Raw genomic sequence first — 25,109 nt, forward strand, 5'->3', positions numbered from 1 at the left:
TTTTTCCTTAAAATTCATTGTGGATGACTTTGTATGGAGCAAGGAGAAGACTGACCTGAAGGGGTTCCCAGCTTCACTGTCTGATCACTGTTCTGCTGCTGAGACCAGAGGGGTTTGGAGGGGTGCTTCCTGTGAGAGAGCCCCAGCAACCACAGGAACTGGCTGGATTTGCAAATGTATTCTCACCTAACTGGGTTTACACTGCCCTGGGCCCTGGGAGTGGGGACCATGCGACATTCTGCACTGGCCCTGATTTCTCCATAGCCTGGTTCACACCAGCTTAGTTCTAAACTGTAGAGAGGGGTTGTGCCCACCAGGGACACACTGAGCAGAGCCCTCACCCTGGGGTCATTGAGCTAACTCGGGTGCAGGCTGGGGCAGGAGGGGTGGCCCGATGAGGCCTTTGCTCCTGCAGCTTCACGGGGCTCGGCCACCGCCACAGGCCAGCGGACCCCTGTAGGCTGGCCTGCACCCACCACCCATCCCTGTGTTGTTCTTAACATCAAGGTGATGCCTTCAACAAGGGTTTTCCCTCTCTGTTACCCTTGTTATTGGAGGCTCAATACTGTAATGATATATTTCAGAAGTAAACTATAATATTTGGAAAAATGAGTTTCTAGTTAAGATTTAATGAGAAAATGAAATAAATTAGTCTAGCCTCTCAAATAGTTCAGGCAATCAAGATTAGCTTGAAGTTCGACCTGGCAAGCTAATGTATTATCTGATATCAGGAGGATTTTTCCTTGTTGAACCTTAAGACGCAAAGAAAGATCCCCGTTTTAGACTTTAAGGAGTCTGCACCTGTGATGACACTGTTGGCATTCTTTTTAGCTCAAGAAGAGATGCGAGGGCATGCTGGCATTCTGAAAGTGTCTTTGAAAACTCTAATTTTAAGTCTTTGTCCATTTTCTATTCTCTGTACTGAGTGAGGGATTATAAATAGGACTGGGGATTTTGTTTTGTGGTCAGAGTTCACATTAAATAACGGAAAATGCAATATTTTAAACCTACCAAAAGCATAGAAAACAATATAATGTATATATATCATATAATATCTAATATATACATAACATGTAATATGTTACATACATATTAATATAATACATCTACATATCTATAATATACGTTATATGTTATATACATATAATACATCTATAATATACCTACCAACAGTCACCAAAACCAGGACGACAACTGAGTCAGACCCCGGGGATGCCCCAGGTAACCACTTTGCTTATGCTGGGGTGCTGAACCCCATGATGCCCTCACAGGGTGTGTGCATGTGATCAGTACCTCGTGCTATTGCTCTGATGTTTTAGTTTTATTCTGTGCACGTGCTGCGTGTAACTTTTATCTCCCCGTCAACTGTGTTATTTGCTGTCCAGTATTTACTTTACCTTGTTTTTTAGTGCCTTCTGCCTAATTTTACCATTGCTTAAAATTTTTTTTTTTATGTTTTTAATTTTATTTTTGACAGAGAGAGAGACAGAGCGTGAGCAGGGGAGGGGCAGAGAGAGAGGAGACACAGAATCTGAAACAGGTTCCAGGCTCTGAGCTGTCAGCACAGAGCCCAATGCAGGACACGAACCCACGAGCTGTGAGATCATGACCTGAGCCAAAGTCAGACGCTTAACCAACTGAGCCCCCCAGATGTCCCTACTGTTGCTTTTAATCAAGTCTTTGCTAGGCTTCCTTATCTATCTATCTATCTATCTATCTATCTATTTATGCTTACATTATTTCTTGATTCTCAGTTCTTCTTTCTGGCTTCATAGTCTCCCCTGAAGCACATTCCCTGGGCATTTTTAATGAGGGTTTGCTGGTTGTGGATCCTGTTGGTTTGTTTTTCTGAGATGTCTCCTTCCCTTTCATTTTTGGGTGGAAGTTCAGCTTCAGCACAGTCTGAGTGGACGGTCATCTTCTCCAGGCCCTTGGAAGGCACCTGCTGTCTGTCCTGCTGCTCTTGTGCATGCAGGAGGCCGTCTGTTCTTGGTCTCTGGCATTGGCACCATTGCCTGGTCGTGGCCTTCTCTCTGTATTTGGGGTGATCCTGCTCTCCGCATTGGAGAACTGGTGCATCACCCGGGCTGTTAGCCATGGCATGTTCTCCTGCCAGGCCTGCCGTCAGACTGACCAGCTGTCCTCCCGAGTGGTTCCCTCTCCCTACCGCATCTGGTGCTGCGTCCCTGGTGCCCACACTCCTCACTGCAGAGCCTGCCTCTGAGCTCCTATGTAATATATCTTCCTGACTTTTATTTTTAGGTCGATTTTTTCCCAGATAAGGTCTGGCTACAGCATCTTGTTTCAGGTTTATATTTTTAATTTCCACTTTTTCAAAAACATTTCAAATGCACTCATGCCTGCTCACTTCATTATCTGAAGCTTTGAGGATGTAGCCTCACTTTGGTACCTGCGGACTTGCACACACAGTGGCTCCTTCTTTGTGTAGTTTGTGCACTGGGGAGACAAGCTTGTCCTCGGACTTGATCTGTGGGCACTTGAGGCCTGGGTGAAGATGCTTCCTTCCAGAAGCACCTGTGTACCGGAGCCGGACACCCCCGCTGCGTCCAGTTCAGGACACTTTACGTGAATGTCCCAGCTTAGGGTTTCTGTACCAGGAAGAAGACACAAATGGGAAAACCCAGCTTTTGGGGGGACACACCTGTGGTGACAGATTTTTAGATTTTCCTCCTGGAAAGCAAATGCGGGTAAGAAAATTTTCTTTGTCACCTCTGTGGTCTGATTTTTGGTCTAGCTCTCCACTCCAGCCGCCCACCACCATCTGCACTGGGAAGCCGTTCATCCCAGCTCTTCATGATGACCCAGCAGTTGCCCTGGGAACCAGCCGCCCCTGTTGCCTGGCACCTGTTCTCGGCTCTTTTATTGAGATTTTTTTTTTTTTTTTTTTTACTTTCTTGAAATCTCAGCTGTGCATTTTAAAGCAGCATTGTTATACCTTACTTAGTATTTTTGGGTGATTTGCAGTGGGAAGTTTTTACCCCCAATTTCTTATGTAAGATTTTTATTTCTTGCTGAACTTGTGGTATTACTGGTTAATTTAATTCATTCTGCTCAACCCATTACTGAGCACTTAATTGGAACCAGACACTGAGCAAGGTGCTTTGGGTACAGGATGAGTGAGAGAAGGGCCCCACCCACAAGGAACAGGACACAATGCATGAGCTGGACATTGAGATAGGTATGAATTAAGACATTTTTATGTGTTCACTAAAAAAAAAAGGAATAAGAGAAAAAAAGAGGAATATACACATTTCAATTTATATTACTTTGCTTAAAGCTGGTTTAGATTTTCCCCATCTTATGTTTTCAATCACTTAAGAAGGGTTAATTTGGTCATTTGCAAATTGCCTCTGCTAAGGCCTTTGCAAAGCAGAGCAGACCCCAGGGCGAGCTAGAGACCTCAGTGGAAGGCAGCACTGGGGAAGTCTCACAGAACAAAGCACAGAACAGCCATGTAGCAACAACTGAGAACCGTGATTACGTGCAGCGTGCAGTGCTTAGCAGACAGGAAACTTTCACACAGCCGACTTTTAAGAGAATGAGGCAAATCACAAGAAAATCGGGGGTGTCTGAAGGATGACAACTTTTGGGGTTTCTTCTGGGTGCACCCAAACTCCTGTAACACCACCTATGTGGACAGAACTGAAGAATAAAAATTAATGTTTAGAACATGAACCCTGAAGGACTGTGTGGAGTTTTCCATCTTTGATGTAAGTTTAAATTTATTTTCACTAGAAGTGGCTAAAACCAGCTAAGTGGTTTCAAGAACCGCATAGAGGGTCTACACAGGTGCTTTTGTCCCGAGGTTCCAGGGTCTTCCCAGGTCCTACCTCCCAAACCAGCTTTCTTCCCTGGGGGTCCCAAGTTAGACCCTCTGCCTCAGCCCCTGAGAGACCGCACATCCCCATTTGGGGCCTTCTGAGTAAATGCTTGTTTCCGAGAGGCTCCATGATCCTCGGTCCATCTCGTCATGAATACTGACTTACATTCTGCATGATTCCCAGCTGCTCTTAGAGTGATGTCCAGACCCATTCTCACACCCAACTTTGACCCAGGGCCCTGGACTCCCCCTTGTCCACCAAGGGAGTTCAGCCAACAAGAAGTAAACCTTAAATATTAGAAAGAGCGTTCACAAGAGAACAGATGGAAAGGCTTTATCCTTTTACTCTGGATCCAGATAAGACAAATGAAGAGTCATATGAGCTCCCAAGTGTTTTGATAAGTTGGAATTCACTGTGTATAAAAAACAGGAACAAAAGGCACAGTTATATTGCCCAGCACATTGCAGAGAATCATTAAGTATTTGTGGGATGAATGAGTGCACTGTCAGAGTAGAGAACAGAGGTAAATAGAACAGACACAAATAATCAGATCTATAAAATCTTGTTTTTAAAGCCCATGGGACATGCTATGTATGATCGTAAAACTGAAAAGAGCAATGCAACTAATGAATATCCAACTTTTTTCTTAAATACACCTTTTTTGATTTTTTGTTTGTTTATTTTTGAGAGAGAGAGAGAGAGAGCGAGCATGAGCAGGGAAGGGGCAGAGAGAGAGGGAAACAGAGGATCCGAAGCAGGATCTGCGCTGACAGCAGGGAGCCCGATGTAGGGTTCGAACTCACGAGCGGTAAGATCACGACCTGAGCTGAAGTGGGACGCTTAACCGACTGAGCCACCCAGGCACCCCTTAAATACACTTTTAAAGAATAAAATTAGAACTAGAAAAACAGTAATTCATTTGAAAAATTTTGAATGGGAGCATTTCATAACAAATGTGTCAAAATTATAATCAGAGGCATAATTACGGCCTTAAATGTCGTTGTTAATAAATAAGAAGATAAAGCATCAACGAAAGAAGCCAGAAAAACAACGGAATGAGCCAAGTAAGACAATTAGGAAGTAATGATAGAAACACAAGTCAGAATCAGTAGGCCGGGGCTCCCCAGGAAACAAGCCCACGAGGACACAAGTTTTCGAGTGTTTATCTGACAGAAGTATGAAAAGCCTAGAACAGCGAGGACTCTATAAATCGTTGACATAAGTAAGTTAGGAAATGGTCAGATTTACAACACCACAGAGTAGTTTTTTTCTGTATAGGCCAAGATGAGATATGCAGTTGCCAAGTATCTAAAGGGGAAAAATAATGAGAAACAAATATCTAAATTGTATTTTATACACACACTCACATGTTTTAATTAAAGTACTAAACTCTGTGCTAACAAAGTCAAGATTTTAAGAAAATGGATAATGCTCTGGAAGCGTAAAAATGATCACAACAGGTTTAAGGAAAACCTAAAAATATCAATAACCAATGAAGACCTTTTTAAAAAGTTGATGACATACAATCTGTAAAAGTGACACTGGACCCAGCGGCTTTAACAGGTGAGTCCTTCCATATTGTCTAAGCCAAATTGTCCCTGGGATGCAAAAATTGTTCCAGAGCATAATAACAAAGGAAAAGCACAACACTTTATTTATGAAACTATCATAAGTCTGGTGTCAAATCCAGACAATATACTAAAACAAACAATAAAAATAAAGAAAACTTACAGACTAATTTCACTTATGTCTGCAGAGGGAAAAGTCTCCCATAACTGTGCTCTCCCCGGCTACGCCTCCCTGAGCGGCCCGCGCTCCGCTCCGTGTCTCAGCCTCACGCCCTGCCCTTTGTGGCACATCTACCTCCCCTCGGGATGGACGGGCCTCTGTCCACCAGCCCTTGCTGGACTCCTAGCATCATTCCCTCCTTGTCCCTCTCCTCCTTTTCCAAAGTGCTGATGGGTCCCCATGTGGCTCCTGCTCTCCCCGCTCCACACACTCTCTCTGCAGGGTCTCAGCGGCTACATGCAGTGCTGACTCAGAAACCGGAACGTCTAGGCCTGACTTCTCTGGCACTTCCAGGCATTCTGTCCTCTGGCCTTCTAGAACTTTCTACCTATGCATTTCTAGGCGTCTCACATTCAGCATGCTTGAAAACTAATGCACGAACACACCCCTCTTCTGCAGCACTTGGCCTTAAATCTGGCCCTCCTAATGCCCACCCCATTTCCCGACGTCAGCACAGCAATTCAGGGTTGTCTCTGTGTGCGGTCTGTCACACACACTTTCAAGCAGTCAGCAAACCCTACCACGCAGGGGAGGGGCAGTCTGACTCCGAGCTTGCTTCCTTCCCATCCATGCGGCACACACCCTCTGTGTTCTGTCTACCCCGTGGCAGTGGTCCTGTGGCCCACAGAGTAAGCTTCCACACCGGCCGTTTTCAAGCCTGGATGCAGGTGAGAACTTCCTGGCGCCCCCTTGCTGGTCTTGGCGGGGCCTAGGCTCCCAGGTGACTTTAGTGTGCATCTGGGTCTGAGAACCGTGATACCAGTGGTTCTCCCAGTGTGACCCCCCCAGACGAGCAGAGACAGCAGCACCCAGGAACTTGTTGAGATGCAAACTCTCTGACCCACCTGTCCCCACCTGCCCCAGAATCAGAACCCCGGAAGGTGCAGTCCTCCAGGTGAATCTGATGCAGCTCTGCTTCCGGAACCTCTGGTCTACACTGTAGACAGGGGTGAAATGTAAGTGTGACCTTCCCTGTCTCTGCTCCAAACCACACACAGAGGCTGCTTGTGAGCGAAGCCGGTAACGAGGTCCCTACTGGCCCTCCTCAACCTTGCGCCTCCTACAAGGAGCTGGGAGCAAGTGCCAGCCACATGCTGTGTCCCTGCATTTCCATCTTTTTTAAAAAAATTTTTTTTTTCAACGTTCATTTTATTTTTGGGACAGAGAGAGACAGAGCATGAACGGGGGAGGAGCAGAGAGAGAGGGAGACACAGAATCGGAAACAGGCTCCAGGCTCTGAGCCATCAGCCCAGAGCCCGACGCGGGGCTCGAACTCACGGACCGCGAGATCGTGACCTGGCTGAAGTCGGACGCTTAACCGACTGCGCCACCCAGGCGCCCCTCTGCATTTCCATCTTTATTCTCCTACCCGCCCTCAGCAGTTTTTGTGAGGGGCCCCTCCTCTGGGAAGCCACCCTTCCTGGTCCTCTCCTGCCCTCACGAGGTTATGCTGTGGTGGCTGGAGCTCTGTGAGAACAGGCACAACTCCTGTCCCCTTCCCGACCCAGCCTGCAGTGGGCCCCTGGGAACCCGACGTGCAAAGCCTTTATGGTTTTCAAATCTCTCGTTACCATGTCATCCGATCTTGAGACTGCGGGGAGACAGGCCGGGGTGACTGTCTCTGCCGAGCAGAAAGGGAACTGCAGCTCTAGGGCAGTGAATAAGTGGCGTGGGAGGGGTGGGTTTGGTCGCCTGGTGCTGACCCCCAAGTCTTGGTCCTTCCGTGGGAAGTGGGAAGGACAGCACCACGCCCTTTTTCTCAAAGACTCGGTGACTTAGCACCGGAATGGGGGGAGCTTGACCGTGGAACTGCCTGACCTCTGGGCCTTCCCTGAGGGTTTTCACAGGAGCATCTGGGGGTTACATCGGGGTGAACGCAGAGCTCATTAAGCACAGCGAACAGATAAGTGTGAAGTGACTAAATCAGAGTGGCTTCAGTGCCCACAGGAGACCAGAGCTGCCTGGGCCTCTGACGTGGCCGCCCTCTCCTTGCCTAGTGGACACGCGCTTCTTCCAGATCAAAGTTATGTCTCTCCGGGGCTTCACACATCTCTCAGATTCTGATTCTTGCACTTCTTTCAGATTTTCCCAAGACTAAGGAGGGGTCAGGGCCGTTTGGCCACAGCTCTGCTCCCTGAAGACCTCTGTCGATGGGCACCGATGGGAGAGAAATGTGCCTCCATTTCCGCATGCAGGTGAAGTGATACATTCTGGCCGTGCCGTCTGACTGTGGATTTAGCCACCGCGGGTCAATCAAGTGGGCGAACTGGCTTTGTTTTTCCCTCCAGTGAGTGGACGTAACGGATGTCCCGTTCTTAGCTGCCAGTGCCGTCCTGCCCTGAGGCAGCGCGAGAGCCGGGGCTCAGGGGACCTGAGGTGGGTGTGCCAGGATGATGATGGAGGCGAGGGAGCAGGGCCCTGGCTCGCCGTCCCTGCGCACCAGTGGCCGACGACAAGGAAGCATCTCCATCTGAAGAGATCCCAGCTGAAGACCTCAACGTCCGATGCTTCAGAACCTGTGATTTCACTTTCACAAACACTCGCTTTCATGTTTGCTTTGGTCTTTTTAACATCGTCTTGTTTCCCCACAGACAGCTCCCGGGTGTGGTCACAAGGGGCCTGGTGGGAAGAGCCTGGCCGGCGGAGGGAACCCAGAAATGACGTCGCAGTGTTCTCTGACACAGAAAGGCCTACAGATACTTCGGGCACTGAGTGCCACGGCACGGGGACGCCCTGCAGGCCGAGCGACCAGCGGCCATGTTTCACGCCCTCCTGCATGAGTGCCAGGATAATCCCAGGTCCCCTGCGGATGTAGAGCCATGTGTTATGATGACATATTTGGGGCTGATTTACTTGGAAAAGGTTTTCATCAGCATCATCATCACAACGTTGGGAAGTGAGACAAAACAGTCCAGGAATACTTTCCTGTCTCAATACTTCCGAGAAGCCTGAGGCTCTGGAGGAGCGTGTGGTGGGCAGTGGTGGTGACGGGACCCTCCGCTCTGAGTCACTTCTGAGTCGCGCAGGCAGGATCTATGCTCAGCTTTCGGCTGGCGGTCCTGCCTGGGAGGCAGTGACGTCCAGCAAGGGGCCGGGTTGGCCTTTCCCCGTCAGCCTGTCACCGGGGCTGCTCCCACAGCAGCTGTGGTGGACAAGGTGATTTCTATGTCTTCTTCTAATTTTCCACGAATGCACGTGTGCTGGTGCTACAAGGGCAGACAAGGCCCTTCTCAAAACGCAGAAGCCCAGCCAGTGTTTCCCAAACAGTGAGTCATCACGAGGGTGACCACCCACTCTGATTTGCCCCGGGGCCAGGCCTGGCTTGCATCTGGTATCCTGGAGTAATTATTAATAGCTCCTCCTTTCTCTCTCGAAGGGCCAGGTTTGGCTGACATATGATGCAGTCACCCTATTTATAACCCGTTAGTAGGTTATGTGATCCATTTAGTGGGCAGTGACCAACGTTTGACGAAGAGTAGCAGAGAACGTGTGGTTTTGTGAATGTTTGTGCTGGGTTGCAGTGTGAAATGGATTTCCAACTGTGCACTTTAATCAAAGGCATTGGAAGCCCCTTGGCTAGACCAGAGACTCGTGACTCAGCCGTCTCAGAAGCTTTCTGGTAAGAGCTGCACCCACCTCTCACCTCTCCCTTCAGCAAACTCAAGAGACGGACACTCAGCTGTGTTTTCTACTGAACCTACTGATGCCTTCATCACACGCATCACCGTCCGGAAAGCAATGGTCTCCCAGAACGCTCTTAGTGAAGATTAACCTGCCCATCAGCAAGTACCCCTCTGCACCAGCGGCAGAAGAAACAGCTCTCAGAGAGCGTGTGTCTCAGGATGGGGCCCACACAGCTCCTGTCCTTAAAGTGCACAAAGTCCTGTTGATAAACAAGACCAACACATGCCTGAAACATGAACGAGTCGCTGCTAACCTGCCTTTCTAACTCCGAATTCAGGCTGCATGGCCGAGGCTTGAGCAGGAGCAAGAAGTAGGTGGTGGGAGGCGGGGCCTTGGGTGGGGAAAGGCAATGGTGCAGGTCCAGGCTGGAGGGAAGGGCAAGCTGGGGGGACGCTGGGCAGGAGGAGCAGGGATGTCCGGGCCCCAAGCGACAGCACTGGTGACGCTCACTCTGCTTCTCCCTGACTCCAGGACTCGCACATTCCATTCCCCCCAGGTGGCCGCAGGCAGGGGTTGAGGGCGGTGCTTGCTTCACTCTGCAGGACACCCCGGATGTGCCAGCAGGTCCAGGGGCTTTCGCCTTGGGGTGGCTTCTGGGCATGAAACCACCTATTTTCAGGGGGAGTGTGGTCCAAGGTTCCATTTATTTCCTGACTGAAAGGCAGAACACCAAAGCCCCTGCCCGAGACTTACACTTGTCTCAAGATGCAGGATGAAGCCCAGGATCACGTGTTGTAAAATGTGCCAAGTTCAAGTTTTCTTCCCGCTGGTTATCGGCAAAATATCGTGTAAGACCCGCCTATTCTACTACAAGCCATTCTGTACTACTACTACAGCTCGGGAGGCTGAACAATATTCAGACAGTGCTGCAGCTTCTATAATCCAAAATGTAGCCCAAAATTCATTCACTTCTCCTAGCAACTTTGGGAAGGAAGCGGACTGAGTGTTATAGTCATGTTCCCATTACACTAATGAGGAACCTGAACCCCAGGAGGGGAAAAGCCAGTTTAAGGACACAGGGCCCTCAAGCTGCAGAGGTGAGACCGGAGCCCGAGCCCCACGGCGTCATCCGTCTGGGAGAGACCAGTTACCCTTCTGTCCCGATTTTTTTTCTTCAAGAGAAATTAGCTGCTTGAAGGAGCTTGGATGTTGCCACCTCACCCTGATAATGGTAAAAGTCTGAACGACGTGACAAATCAACCACTCGTCATGGATCTGCCCGGGGGAGGACACAGGACGAAGTGCTGCCCCAGGACTAGACAGACAGACGGTCACAGGGAGTCACTGCCAGGCACAGTCACGAGACTTACGGCCCACCAGTTCAGCTGCGGTAATCCAGCGGGCCTGGTGCAGAGGAGGTCAGGCAAATGTGTCTGTGGAACAAAAGGGAGCTGGGACAGAGACCCACATAAGCGGGCACTGAAATGTGACAAAGGAACAGAGTGGAGTGGAGGAAGGACAGTCTCTTTGCCGCATGCCACGGGAACGGCTGGACGTCTGCACCCAAAACAGGAACAGACACTCAGATCTCACACCTGCTCAAAAATTAACGCGCATAGATCACAGACTGAAATGTGAAATGTAAAACTGGGCAAGTCCTGGAAGATGTCTGAAAGAATGGAGATGCCCGGGTGTGATGATCCTTCGGAGCCACAGCACCACAGGCATGGTCCGCGGGAGAAAGAGTTGGTACCCTGGGCTTCATTAAAGCTAAACTCCTGCTCTACAAAAGCCCACGTCCGAGAGCAAGAAGGCAGGTACAGGCTGACAAAGGACTGTCACTCCAAAGAACTCCCAAAACTCAACAGGGAGAAAATAAACAACCCCATTTAAACAAAACGGGCCAAACACCTTGACAGACAGCTCACCCAAGGACATGTCTAGACGGCAAGTAAGCTCACAGAGAGACGCTCCACACAAGGGCACCGCCCACGCTCCCCATGGAGCTGAGACCCACACCCACCCACGGTGCACGGGGTGGCAGGCACGTTCTCCGGCTCAGGCTTACATCCCATAAACACACGAAACCGCAGGCTCGTTCCCTTCCGCTCTGCTTCCCCCACCCCCCAATCAGAAAGTGACCACAGTGCTGTGTGTCCTGGCTTGTCCGGGGATTAAATGAGATAGTCCATGTAGAGCTTAGTAACTGCTCTTAGTAAGTGATTTATGTTATGTGGTTTGATTTTATGAGAACCATTTTTATAATGAAAGAGATGTTAAAAGTTATTAATGCAATGACGCAAGTCCTTGTTCAGTTGAAGAAATAGTTCTCAAACTTCCTTTGTGCATGTTCTGTGTTCACAGAAAAAGTCAGAACACGCTGGAGAGTGGTCTCCTCTTCCCCATCCAGCCCCGACTGGCATTGCCGTGGAAGGGAGGGGCAAGGCAGGGGCCCCAAGCCAGAGAATCCCTGTGGGAGATTCTGGGTGGTCAGAGGCACAACTGGAGGCTGAACAGAGGGAGTGGGAGAGCCCTGAGCTGTGACTTGGGACCTTCTCCAGTCCTTGATGCCCCACTTTCAGAGTTGAGGAGAGGTGGGCACTGATCCTGTCTGCAGACATCAGAGACATCTGGGCAGCAGGGACAGGTCCTCACTCCAGGAAGGAGTTGGGCTCCAAGGTCAGAGGGCATACGAGGGCACACGAGAGCTCAGTGCTGATGACCCAGGAGACGTGTGTGTGACCAGCAGGTGTCTGTCCTGGCATCTCATGCCTTCCTCTCCTCTGTGAGGTCACCGGCTCTTCTGAGGAAGGAGCAGACATCTGGAAAATGCCTCTGGAGAGCTCAGATGCCTCATGGAGGAGCGGGTGAAGTCAAAGATTGTCCGATGACTCCTACTCCGAAATAAAGGCTGATCTTCCAAAGAAACTCTGCACTGTTATTTAGCTTGGGGTCTGCGGTGATATTGGAAATGTGATTTTTCAGCTTCTTCACGCATGGCTGTGTGTTGGCATTTTAAAGAGGAGAGGCTCAGTGGGGAGGTGGTCGTGTCCCAAGGGGCTGCCACACCACTCAGCATGCAATTCCGCCCTTTACTTTAAGTAACTGCATGGAACATTCCTATGTTGGTGTGGAGGGCTGAGAGGAAAAAACGATTTTCTTTTAAATCCAAATAGGACATTTCTGAGGCAAACAGCCAAAGATATTTTGGGGGCATTTATCCCACTGAGACCTGAAAGTCACTATGAGAAACATCAGACAAACCCCAACAGACAGGCATTTACAACATCATAGGCCTATATGAAAGAGAAAGACTGAGGAATGTTCCAGATTGAAAAACACTGAAGAGTCATGATAGCCCAGTGCAACACATGACCTTGTACTGGGCACTGACTGAAATGGTGCCTCGATGGCAGATAAGATAACATCGAATTTCCTAAATTGGAGAACAGTGTTGAGGTTCTATCAGAGAACATCCTCACTTTAAAAAACTTGCCCTCACGTTTTAAGTGGTAAAAGGCGTGTGTGTGCAACCCGCTATCCGCGGCAACGGGCATGCACCCACAGCTCGCCGGGACACAGCAGAGCAGATGTGGCAAGACGCTGCCTGGAGAATCGGGCTGGCGACGTGTGGGTTCCCCGCACCATTCGAACATGTAAACTACTTCCAGGTCATACCACAGGCTGGACAGAGACAACGGGACCGTCAGGCATCCTCATTGTCCCGACAAAGTCCAGGGTTAAAAAGCAAATGTAACTGAGAAATGATCTGACAAACTTGGCACAAATGTAAGTGTTTTATTTTGTTTTTGGACTAAAATTAGATTTATTTGAATACAAAAGTAATATATGTTTACTTCTGAGAAAGTAGAAAATGGAACAAAGACTTTTGAAAGGAAGAACACGGCTATTACAACGACTCCCCGCTGCCAGGAGTTTCTGCCCTTTGTCCGCTGGGCCTCTGGCTCCCCGAGTGTCCAGCCACGACCTCCTCCAAGTACATCCAAGTGACTGACCATCAGTAGGTGAACTTTGTCAAAACTTCGTCTTTCTTTTGCTGGCTCTTTAACGGAGCTCTGTAGTAAGCAGTAAAACAAACACTACTGGTTTCCATCCTTTCTTCAGTTATTCCACTTGGTCCTGACATGTGTACATCAAATGAAGAAACTAGTCGGACCGTCCAGTGAGTAATCTGGCTGTTCCCCAACCAGCCAGAGGACCAGGGCCTTCCCTCCCGTCCCCACCTCAGGGCCCGGCAGGGGCAGCCAGCACCCCAGGCTTGCAGACTCCCAGATGCCTGAGCCCCAAATGCCTGTCCCCCCAGGCAGGCTGCTCACAGACAAGCCCAGCGAAAAGGGAGCATCAGGAATGTCAGACCCTTCCCAGGAGCACCGTTCCGGGCCGAGACCGGCCTGGTGCCGCCCACCCTTCTACCAGCGCTTCAGCCCAGCTCCGTGGACACACCCCATCCCCGCCTCTGTTCTACAGAGAAACAGAGGCCTCCGCTCATCAGGGCAGGGCCCTGGGCTCGTGACTGAGCCTTCCCAACCCTGTGAGACTCCCTGGGTCTCCTTCCCAATGACAGGTTTTCTTTATATCCCTTCTTAACTTCTCATCCTGTTTCTCCTTTGGCCTGGGAAAGACTCATTTCTTTATTGGGCAAGCACTACCCATTATTGTTACAGGTTCAGTTAGAACTAGAATAAAGATAGCCAATAACTGTGTCTGTCCCATGAATCTTGTGAATCACGTTTCTGCTCATGGTCAGATTTCTACCTGGACCTGGGCAGCGGTCTCACGCGAGCTCAGGCTCCTCCCCGTGGGCAGCGGGGTGTTGTGTGCTCTGGTTATGGCATTCTGACCCAGTCCTCCTGCCCCGCGGCCCCTCTGGGTCCTGTCTGAATCTCTGAGCCCGGTCTTCCCAGTGCCGGCCTCGCTGTCCAGGATCCCAGTGTCACCCACTGCTGACGAGCGGTCCACCTCAGCTGGACTCACAGTGGGAAGCTCCCTCCTGCCATCTGATGTGAACCGAGGCAGACACAGCCCTTGGAGCTTGTTCAGAAGCTGAATTAAACGGCCAACTGTAAGGGAAGCAAACACCGGTGTAGGTGCCCCGATCTTGGTCAGGTGGCATCCTCAAGTCTGCCACCTGGAGGTGCACACTTTGCCGTGTTGGCTCCAGCTCTGGCTCCCTGTCCAGTGGACAGCTGCTCAGCACACCCCCGAGAGACTCCTCCCAAGCAGTGGGCTAGCAGCGTGCTCCTACAGGTCCTTCTGAGGACCAAGCGAAAGGCCCAAGTGCAGCTGACCTGGGAGCACCACAGACACCCGAGTGGCCGTGACCCTTGTTGTTGGGTGGGAAACCTCAGGGAGGCCACACTGGCGGTTAGGCAGAAAGAGTTACTGGTGTGTCTGAAAGCTGAGAGGAGAGTGCAACAATATTTTTAGGAATATGGCATAATATGGAAGAAATGTGTCCACTTGATGCATGGGAGGCTGAGATGCCAGACAGTTCTCTTGGCTAAATTTAGCTGAAGTGCTCTTTATTGAAGAACTATGTTAGCAAATATATAACACCGGAGACACATGGAGTACACTGCTTTGGGTGTCCACTGCTCAAAGGACGCCAGTGTGTTGCTAGGGCTGCTGTCCTTTGGCGGGATGGCCTGCACAGCTGGAGGGCAGAGTCCTGCGTGGTGACTAAAGCCCCGGGTCAGCTGCAGCCCTGGGTCCTTCAAGATTCATCAGGAAGACTCCTGATACTCAGGGAAAGGAGGTACCCTGGCCCCACAGAGACTTGTGGGTGCTAATTTCTAGGTGTTTCCATGTTTCACCAGCTCTCAGCAGTCCTGGGAGATCGGAGAGGTACAGACAATGGGCAGCAGGAAGACACTAACGCAGGGAGCCTGGCTGAAAGAGTGTCCCCAACCTGGGGCCTCAAGACAGCCTTCACCACAGGAAAAAAGCCAAGAGATTGGGATCTGGACAATGTGCTGTGGCAGGGAGCTGCCCTGGTCAGGAGAGCCCCAGGGTGGGGGATGGCCCGGAGGGTTGGATGAGCAGACACATGACTCCAGGTGCAATGACGCTTACTGGAAGTCCCGCCTGAGGCTGAGAACGTGATGCCAGGACAGGAGACCCTCAGCTCCCATGGATGCGGAACCCATGTGCCCCATAAAAGGGTGGGGGGCAGCTGAGAGGGTCCTGTGGTCTATACCTGACCCACCTTTCCCTATAACATTCCACGGGCTGGGGCATGGGAAAGGACACAGGGCAGCTGCTGGTGTGACCCCTATGGGTCCCTGGGGGTGCTCCTTAAATCCCGTAATGCGATGAAGCCCTTTATGCAAAGACCCAAAGATAAAAGGCCCAAGAGGAAAATGCTCCTATGCCAAGGCACACACCCGAAGGTGGTTTTGGTGGGAGGGGGACATAGACTAGGAAGACTGCCATATGGAAACCAGGTACCTGGTGACAGAGGGAGTCTGGGCCAAGCCTGGCCAGCTTCATGATTTCACTGTGAAGACCAGAAAACCGAGGCCCAGACCATTGCCAAACCCCCTCGCGACTCGTGGGCCCCCTTGGTCCAAAGTGAGGAGCAGCTTCAGCAGCATCATTCCTGCCATTGTCTGAGAGGGTTTTTGACACTTTTTTCTTCCATGTCTTCGGACCCTCTGGGGTCTTTGGACACTCTCTTTCTCCATGGGACTCCCCCTTCCCGACTTCATTTTATTTGGTGATTCCTTTGCCATTGCAGACAAGTCTGTGGCTTTGGTGGAGGCTAACTTTTTTCTTGAACTTAATTAATTTTGAAGTCAACAAAGATTGCACACAGAACACCCAGAGCAGAGCTGCTGTGTGAGAGCAGGAAATCCAATCAGAATCATAAAACCGGGAGGAGACTGAGCCACTGATGAGCCGAGGAGTGACATCAGAAGTGGAGTTCATTAGGCTCACTGCAAGGCTGTCCCCCGGCCCCCCAGTGCCCGAGGAGGCCCAGCTGGGCTCTGACCCACCAGGCCCTCTGTGCCGCTGCCACGCCACATGCTTTCCATCTTTGACAGGATTCCTTAAACAAGCAAGTATTCAAGGTATTTGAACAGCGGAAACTGCAATCAGGGAGAAAAATTATTCACTGTGGTTTTGTGCCATCATTTTCTTCTCTTGTACACGTTAAAATATTTTGACTTTCTAATCCATTAGTAGGGAATATGCGTTCATGATATTTGTAGAATCTCCAAAATGTTTAATTAAGAAGAAAAATAGCTTTTCAAACTGGATGGAAAAGCATCAGAAAGTAGGGATGCTCTGTGCTTCACGCAGGCAGGATTCAGTTCCAGGCTTTTCCAAGGACCAAGCGGACCCAGAAGAGTTTTCCATCAGTTTCCCTGGGAAGTGTGACCCAAGGGAAATGTAGAGAAGGAGGAGCTGCCAGCTTTGAGTTGGGAAGTTGCTAGTATTGCCTCGGATGTCAGTTAGTTCCCAGCTCCTGCCCACCCGCGACTCCAGTAAAACCAGGTTGGGTTCATGGTAACTGAGGACAGACTCAGAAACTTGTGGTTCCCAAGAAATGCTTGTTTGTTGAATGGATGAATGAGGACGGGCCCATCCTCTTATAGGGACCTACAACTGGCTCTGAATAAACGCTGCTCGGGATGTCTTGGGACATTCTGCTTCCACCCCACACAGGAGTCTGGGACGCCTGCACGCAGTGGAATGAGAGGTGTGGGTGGTCGAACTTGGGTGTCAGAGCCCCCACCCCCCTGGCCACAGAGATCCAAGACTTTCCTGGTCATTGGGACTGAAAGGAACAATCCAAATGACAGCCCTGCCTTAGTTTAAAGCTAGGTTCTCTTTTCTGCTTATTATGGATCTTTGATAAGAAATACAATTGCTGAGAAGTCTGTTTTGCTTGCTGTTTGCTACGAGCATTGTGAGGCCTTTCCTGAATGTAACCCGCTGTGTAGTAGAATGGGTTGTAAACCTTCCTAAATGTAGTCTGATATGTAATGGAATGAGTGATTGTACATAAACTAACCGGCATTTCTCGCTTCTGTAAACCTGCTTGCTTAGCACATTCCTCACCTACCCTACCCCCTACCCCCTTCCCCCTTTTTCCTCCCGCCACAAGTAACGGACAAAGCCTTCCCGCCAAAGGACAGACAAAGGACGCCCAATCAGAGAACAACAAATGTCCTTACTTTAAAATCAACTAATCAGGCCCCTCATAATTTGAAACCTCCCCTGTGCTATTTGTCTCTGTCTATAAAAGCGCTGTACCAACCCTGATCGTGGCCTCTTGTGTCACCGGCGACGAGTGCACAGAGGACCAGGTTCGAACCTGCAATAAACCACCCTTGCCGCTTGGCTTTGACTTACGACTCTGGTGGACTTCTGTGGGAGGTTTCGGAACTTCGGGCATTACAGGGACCTGTTGTCTCGCCCCTGAATGGTCTGACAGCCGTCCACCAGGGTCACCTGGGAGGCAGGTGACACGTGACAGTGCTCCTGGAGCCCTGCTCATCGTGAAGTGGGGCAGTCTCCGTTCCTGGTCAGAATTCAGGGTCTGCAGAACAGGCCCTGTGAACTCTTCTTGCTACAGAAACCATCCTGACACTGGGGGTAAATTCTGTACCAGTTCAAGTTTTATTCTTAGAAAGCCAACAAGACCGTCTCCCGGGTTGGTCATATTAAATAGCTAAACAGCAGTTGGGGACTAGTCTGGAACCGGAAATCCACACGTATCTGCCTGTGAAAACATGTTCTCAATTTAGATCCAACATGAACAGGTCAGCGACTTAGGACTACGCTCTATCAGCAGCCAGGAACATGGCACCAGTCCCCCCATCTTCCAGCTGGGGCAGCTTAAGCCAAATGGCTGCCACAGCTGTCGGCCACCATGTTCAGGGCTTTCTAGCACCTCACGTTTCCTGCCCGACAGGGAACTCATGAGAGGCCGACATCTCACTGGGACTTCTTGCAAAATCCAGTAAATATAAAAAGAACGATATGAAATATGTCCAAGGCTGAGCATCACTCTGGCGTGTAGCACAGCCCCCCACAATGTGCAAAGTCGAAGGTGATTAGGCCCCAGGATGCGCACGGCGGCTCTTACCTGGAGGCAGAGGACAGATTGGAAGCAGGCGAGAAGGAAGAACTGACAGGGTGTTCCGTGGCGTTAAACTCGGAATACGTGGGGCGCCTGGGTGGCTCAGGTGGTTGAGCATCTGACTTGATTTCGGCTCAGGTCATGATCTCACGGTTTGTGGGTTAGAGCCCCACATAGGGCTCTGTGCTGACAGCGTGGAGCCTGTTTGGGATTCCTTCTCTCTCTGTCTCTCTCTGTCTCTCTCTCTCTCTCCCCTCCTCCCCAACTTGCTCTCTCTCAGAATAAATAAACTTAAAATTTTTCTGAATACATTACATTTTAGTGACGTCCTGAGATGCTCTGTGTCCACCCTCTCTGTTCACAAGCCCGGCTGAGGGTGGAAACCACTGCTCGCATGTCTTGGCACATGCGGGACGGAGTGCACTGGTGCAGTTCCCTGTGTCCCGGGTGCACACAGGTCGCCAAGCGGCTCCTGCTGGCCAGAGAGAACACAGGTGCCACAAAGGCGACTGCATGCCAAGGGGGAGTGAAATACATTTGGAGCAAAAAGTCAAATTTCAGTGATCGTGCACAAGAGAAACAGAGCTGGGGCCTCTGGCCGTGTCCTGTTTTCTCTGAGCCTCAGTTTTTTTCTGGAAGGTGGTCTGTCATGAAGACTAGATAAGAGGTGGGGGAAATTTGGGCAGGTTAGTCAAAGCACACAAACTTTCAGTTATAGGATGAATGAGTTCTGTGTCTCACCAAAAAAGAAGGTAAATATGTGAGGTGATGGATAATTGGCTCGATTGAGGTATTCATTTTACAATGTATATGTACATATACACATCAAAACATCACACGTACCGTGTACAGACATGCCTTGGGGATACAGTGGGTTTAGTTCCAGACCACCACAGTAAAGCAAATACTGCAATAAAGGGAGTCAAATGAGTTGTTCGGTCTCCCAGTGCTTATAAAAGTTATGTTTACACCACAGTGTAGTTTCTTAAATGTACAACAGCATTATGTCCAAGGAAATAATGCATACACCTCAGTTAAAAAATACTTTACTGTTAAAAAATGTTAATCATCAACTGAGCTTTCAGTGAGTCATAATCACTGATCACAGATCACCATAACAAATATAATAATAATGAAAAGGCTTGAAATATTGTCAGAATTAGCAAAATGTGACACAGAGAGACGACGAAAGCAAACGGTGCTAGAAAAATGGCCCCCAGAGACTTACTCGACACAGGTTCGCCACAGCCTTCAACTTGTGAAAGCACAGTATCCGCCACGTGCAGCAAAACGAGGTGCGCCCGGACCTTAAGTATGTATGATGTTTGTCACTAACACCTCAATGGGAAAAGACCGCGTGAGACAGTACTGGTAACTGACCCGGCTCCCGGTACGGCTCAACAGTGTCCACTCTTCTAGCACTCCTCCCTCACTGACTACTGGCCAGGTGTCCAATTAGTGAGAAATCGGCTAAAATGGAAGCTACTTCCTCTTCTAGAATTTAATGATTTGGTGGGGAAGACTGGCTTTTAACCATAAACCTTAGTGAGGAGAGCAAAGACAGCCCCTCTATAAAAAAGGGGCGTGAAAGATGATCCCGCAGGAAATCGTATCTGACGGTGACATCAGTACCAGTCTCACCGGCGGCCGGATGGCAGGGCCCAGGGTTGGCGGGAGGTGCACGAGTAGCTAGGTAGGCCCTCAGGCTCTTTCAAAGGGCCTCAAGTATGTTCCTACACAGCAGACGTCTGCGGAAACACAGCACGACTTCAGGGTAAGGAGGCGTTCACCTGTCCGTATGGCGTCAGGGGTGAGTGAATGTAGCCCAAGGGGCAGGACAGCGATCTGGTTTCCTGGTGGTATACAGAGTAAGACTACAGTGGTACAACGTTGCAGAGTGAGTGTTCCGGAAAGAACAGCGACCGCCAGCCCTGGGGCTGTGGGCTGAGCCCACAGACAGTACCCCGAGCAGAGGTGAGCGGACTTGATTTGACACATCATTTAAGTGATCGCATTCTCAGAAAGGCGTCATCTTGAGCACACCGCCACGGCCCCCGTACACCATGCCGGCCCCCAGCGCAGCCCCAGCGCGACTTGGGCACTTGGCCATGACATGCTCCCTCTCGGTTTGCAAACACCCTCTATGCCCAGTTCCGTCCCCTGCTGCTGGCTCGGGGTCACAAAACTACCGCGGGGCTGCTTGACAGCCCACATTGTGGCAAAGCCTCAAACCCATCGGGGGAACGGATGCTCGTTAAAGCTCACTTCAGGCAGGCAGTGCCGCTCAGACACACTGAAGGTAGGCGAAGAGAGCCAGGCTTTCCGCCTCCACAACGGCAGAACAAGAAACGACTCCAAGTGCCTGGCGCAGAACTGAAATAGGGCCGTTAAGAAGTAGAGGAAAGGAAACCTGCACAATTCTCGCAGGGTAGCCAATGGACGCTGTTTCGTGTGCACTTCTGGAAAAGGGGCTGAAATGTGCAGGGAACCATGCAGGGGCCCTTACCTTGCTCTCGTCCTCAGGGTCATTATAGCCACACGCGTCTATGAAATCTGGAAACATCTCTGACCACCCATCACTGGTGCAGTTTTTGCTTATGTTTCCTAGAAGGTAAAGTTCAGGTGTCAGGTCTGTGGGTCCACGACAGCGGCCTTAGCAGCGACAGCGTAGGCAGTGCTTGGAGGTATGTGCATTCACCTGCCCGGGCTTCCCACCCATGAAACCTGGGTTGTGCAGGGCCTCGGTGGCTCAAGGGAGAGCTTCTGTGTCGTGAAGCACAGTGGTGGTGCCCGTAGCTATGCCGGTGATGGCTGCAATGTCTGGTGTTATCATTACGGAGCACAGTGGACAACTTGTGTTCTGCCCAGTGACGGACCATTCCGGAGCCTGCTATCCCAGTCCACCCTCACTCCGCTGCCCCAGGCAGAGTGACCAGGGAGCACGGGCAGGCACCACTGACCACTGATGTTGGAGGAAGAGACTGTGGGTGTACGATTTAAATCACATAAGGTAAAGGCAGTTTTGATCTTATAGTACCATTTTTTTGCTCCTAATTAATGTAAACGTGTATGTTAAACTCAGGGATGCAATGTTCCCTCAGGCTACTGAAATGAAAGTGTCCTCAGCAGGTGACCGCAGTCACTGAGTGGTGATGAGTGAAATCAGGGCTGGGCACTGGTGGCCTGTGATGGGGGCAGGCGGGGCTGGGGCTCACTGGGTGGGCTTTGGGAGGCTGGAGCCCGGGAGGCCCTTCCTGCCTTGGTGATCCCTACCAGCAGCTGACCCCCCAGAGGGTCCTCTGTGACTCACAGCCCCAGCAAATCTTTCCACTCACACGAGCCAAGACTGTAAGGCAGACTTGGTGGGCATGACTGCTCCCGTTTCACCCGAGAAAATGAGATTCTGAGGGTTCTGTCACCCGCCCGAGGTTCTGTAACGACTGAGCTGCAGAGATAGGTTTTCGAACTCAAAAACTCCTTATTTTGTCAACCCCAGGGCAGCCTTCGTGTTCACCCGCTTTGATCTATTAATCAGACAAAATCGAAAGCAAAGTGCGTTCACATGGAGGTGATAATATGTGTAAGCGATTCCTGGCATGCCATGTGGAGGCAGGTGGGAGGGCCCAGACCCTGACCTGCTGGCAAGTGGGGAGGGGGTCTCAGCAAAGCCCCCGGCAGCATCACCTGGGCTCATGCTGCCTGGTCGCTCTCCAACACCACCGTTCCGTGCATTTTTCTGACTCCAGGCCCCCAACCCTCCTCCTGCTCCAGTTCCAGAGGGTGTCCCAGGGGAGTCTGGGGGTGGCTGGAGGGCAGGGACCACAGCAGGGAGTGGAGGCAAGACAGAGTCCTGAGAGATGAGGCCCCACTGCCCTATTTTATAGATAGGGAGACAGGCCCACAGGAGATAAAGATCTGCCCAGAGTCAGGAATCAGAACAGCAGTGGGAGTGGCTGTGGCTGCATATGGCTCGCTGAGCTCCTGCTGTATGCCAGGCTTGGTGCCCAGGCCCCCATTTAACCCTGACACTACATGGGGGCCCTTTAGTGGTCCTACGTCACAGGTGGGGGACCTGAGCCGACAGGTGAGGGGCCCTGTTCCAATCCCAGGCAGTGGTCTCCTCGTCTGCACAGCACACCTGCTGTCTGGCCCTCATTGCCCAGCTCTTGGGACCTGTGCCTGAGCTCTGCAGATGCGGCCAGGAGTGGGCACTGAGCCAGCCATTCCTCATTAATACACAGCAAACACTAAAGAAGACACTGGAATGTCAAGATCCCACACGGGTTCTCCATTTTGCCTGGAAGACACCTGGAGGCAGAGGCAGAAGGCATGCTTCCAGGAAATGCTTGAGGCAGCAATGTGTAGAGAGGGGCCTGGGAGGTGGGAGGGGGCCTGGAGGGGGGTGAGTGAGGGGCTGGGAGGTGGGAGGGAGACCAGGGAGGTGAGAGAGGGGCCGGGAGGTGGGAGGAGGCCTGGGGGAGGTAAGCGAGGGACCGGGAGGTGGGAGGGGGCCTGGGGGATGAGTGAGGGGCTGGGATGTGGGAGGGGGCCTGGGGGGGTAAGCGAGGGGCTGGGAGGTGGGAGGAGGCCTGTGGGGGTGAGTGAGGGGCTGGGAGGTGAGAGAGAGACCAGGGAGGTGAGAGAGGGGCCTAGAGGTGGGAGGGAGCCTGGGGAGGTGAGCAAGGGGCCGGGAGGTAGGAGGGGGCCTGGGGGGGTGAGTGAGGGGCTGAGAGGTGGGGGGGTCCTGGGGGGGTGAGTGAGGGGCCGGGAGGTGGGAAGGGGCCTGGGGAGGTGAGCGAGGGGCCGGGAGGTGGGAGGGGGCCTGGGGGATGGGTCAGGGGCTGGGAGGTGAGAGAGAGACCAGGGAGGTGAGAGAGGGGCCAGGAGGTGGGAGGGAGCCTGGGGAGAAGAGAGAAAGTCCAGGGAGGTGAGAGAAAGTCCAGGGAGGTAAGAGTGGGAACATATAGGAAAAGAGGGGAAGCCACAGCTTTATGACTCAGGAGCTTGGACTTCCTTCTCCCTCCTCTGTGAGTGGACCTCTTCCCCTCCCTGACTCTGTGGGGACCATCTGCTCGGTGGGAACCCCCACCACTTTGTGAGGACCTCCCAGTCTTTGTGAACTCTACCTGCTGTAGCCCCAAATTTAGCAGCCATGCCTGGCGCCCTGAGCAGAGCGGTGACAAGTGTCACTCTCGCGTGCTCCCCAAAGCTGATTATAAGCTCACTGGGTGTAAGTCTGTGAGGGTCCTTGGTCATCTGCAGAGGCAGGGAGGTGAGTTTGCCTGCACGGGGAGCACTGTGCCTATTGGGGCGTGGGGGTCCCTGCCCTCCAGACGACCCAGTCTGATGAGAGCAGCTCCCAATTGTGAGCTCTGTGTTGCAGGCACTGCGTTAGGCTCCACAGCCCTCAGGGTAAGGTCTGACCACAACCCCAATGCCTAGCTAGTTTCGGGACTCACTCTTGTCCCCCTGGGACAAGTTGGCAGAGCCAGAACTCAGAGCCAGGCTGCTTGGCTGCAGGGCCTGTGCTCTGGACCATTTTGTTGTCCATCTGTTTGGGCTTTCCCTCCGATGCAGTCACACCCACTGTCTCCCTGCCCTGGAGAAGCGCTAAGTGAGCAGGAACCACCATGCCCTAAGGGGTCAACTCTTCAGAACAAACCTTAGTCTATGAGCCTACCTCCCTCCTTCACTTGATGGTTTGCCGCTGTCCCTTTTAAAGATTCATCCTCGGTGCTAAACTGCGTCCTCACAGCTTTCCTGTCACTCTGCTGGCCTGTGGGAGTGGATTTGCACCCCATATCCTAGCACAGCTCAGAGGGGCCTCCCACGGACCCTGGAGCTCATGCAGCATGAGGACAGCAGACAGCAAGGTGCTGGTTGCCATGACATCATCTAGAGAGCCCACCCAATTTCCTGCTACTGGAGGTAGGAGAACTCAGAAGAGAAAACAATTTTCATGAAAGCACAGATCTGTCTCTTGAGCATCTGGGTCTATGGGCCGAAATAGTCACAAGTCACTCTATGATCTGGCTCTCCCCACAGGTCACTGTGGGAGCAACTATCACATTCTAAGTGCTTTCTGCTAACTGGGAAGTAACATACAGTTTCAAGCCCTACTGGTTCTTAACTGTATTTCAAGACCACACTTTATCCCTGCCAAATTTCCTATTTGGGGCCTCCGCCCATTGCCATCCAATGCCTGTCGGCCCCAGCCCCAGCCGTACTCAGACCCCAGCTCTGGATTATGTTCACGTTTCTCTAAGGCCCACACTCTGTCCAACACTCCTAGAGACCTGCACTCCATGTGGACCACAATTTGTTGACAGTCTGTGTAAGTGCCTCATGGTTCACATGTTTTGTGACCAGTTAAATAAGGGGATGCATATACTTTTCAGATCACCTAGCTGTTTTATACAGACTCAGGAGAACTCTCTAGTAGTAGAGATCTCCCCACAGCAGCAAGGCAGTGTCATGCTCCCTGTTTGGATAAAAAAAGAGCATCAAGCATTTAACCCAAGGCAGACACGGAGTCTTCATTCTCCACAGCAGCACAATGACTCATAGCAGAGCCAGATTCTAGCCTGACCTGGGCTGGGTGCCCCAGGTGGCTCCCCTCTGGCAGAGGTTACGCGCTCACAACAGGTGGCCCATTCTAGCCTGACCTGGGCTAGGTGCCCCAGGTGGCTCCCCTCTGGCAGAGGTTAGGCGCTCACAACAGGTGGCCCAGAATCAGAGCTCTTGTG

At 51.3% G+C, this 25,109-nt stretch overlaps 1 protein-coding gene across 1 annotated transcript in view; it reads right to left on the bottom strand.

The window, feature by feature from the left end:
• The window catches only part of VIPR2 (vasoactive intestinal peptide receptor 2), a 70,775-nt gene that overhangs the window by 20,163 nt on the left and 25,503 nt on the right, over positions 1–25,109 (bottom strand). The window contains exon 4 of the mRNA XM_003983257.5: positions 20,870–20,967. Within this exon, the coding sequence (XP_003983306.1) occupies positions 20,870–20,967 (98 nt within the window). The remainder of the gene's footprint in view (positions 1–20,869; positions 20,968–25,109) is intronic.

This window comes from Felis catus, chromosome A2 (assembly GCF_018350175.1).
Source record: "Felis catus isolate Fca126 chromosome A2, F.catus_Fca126_mat1.0, whole genome shotgun sequence".
NCBI lineage: Eukaryota > Metazoa > Chordata > Mammalia > Carnivora > Felidae > Felis > Felis catus.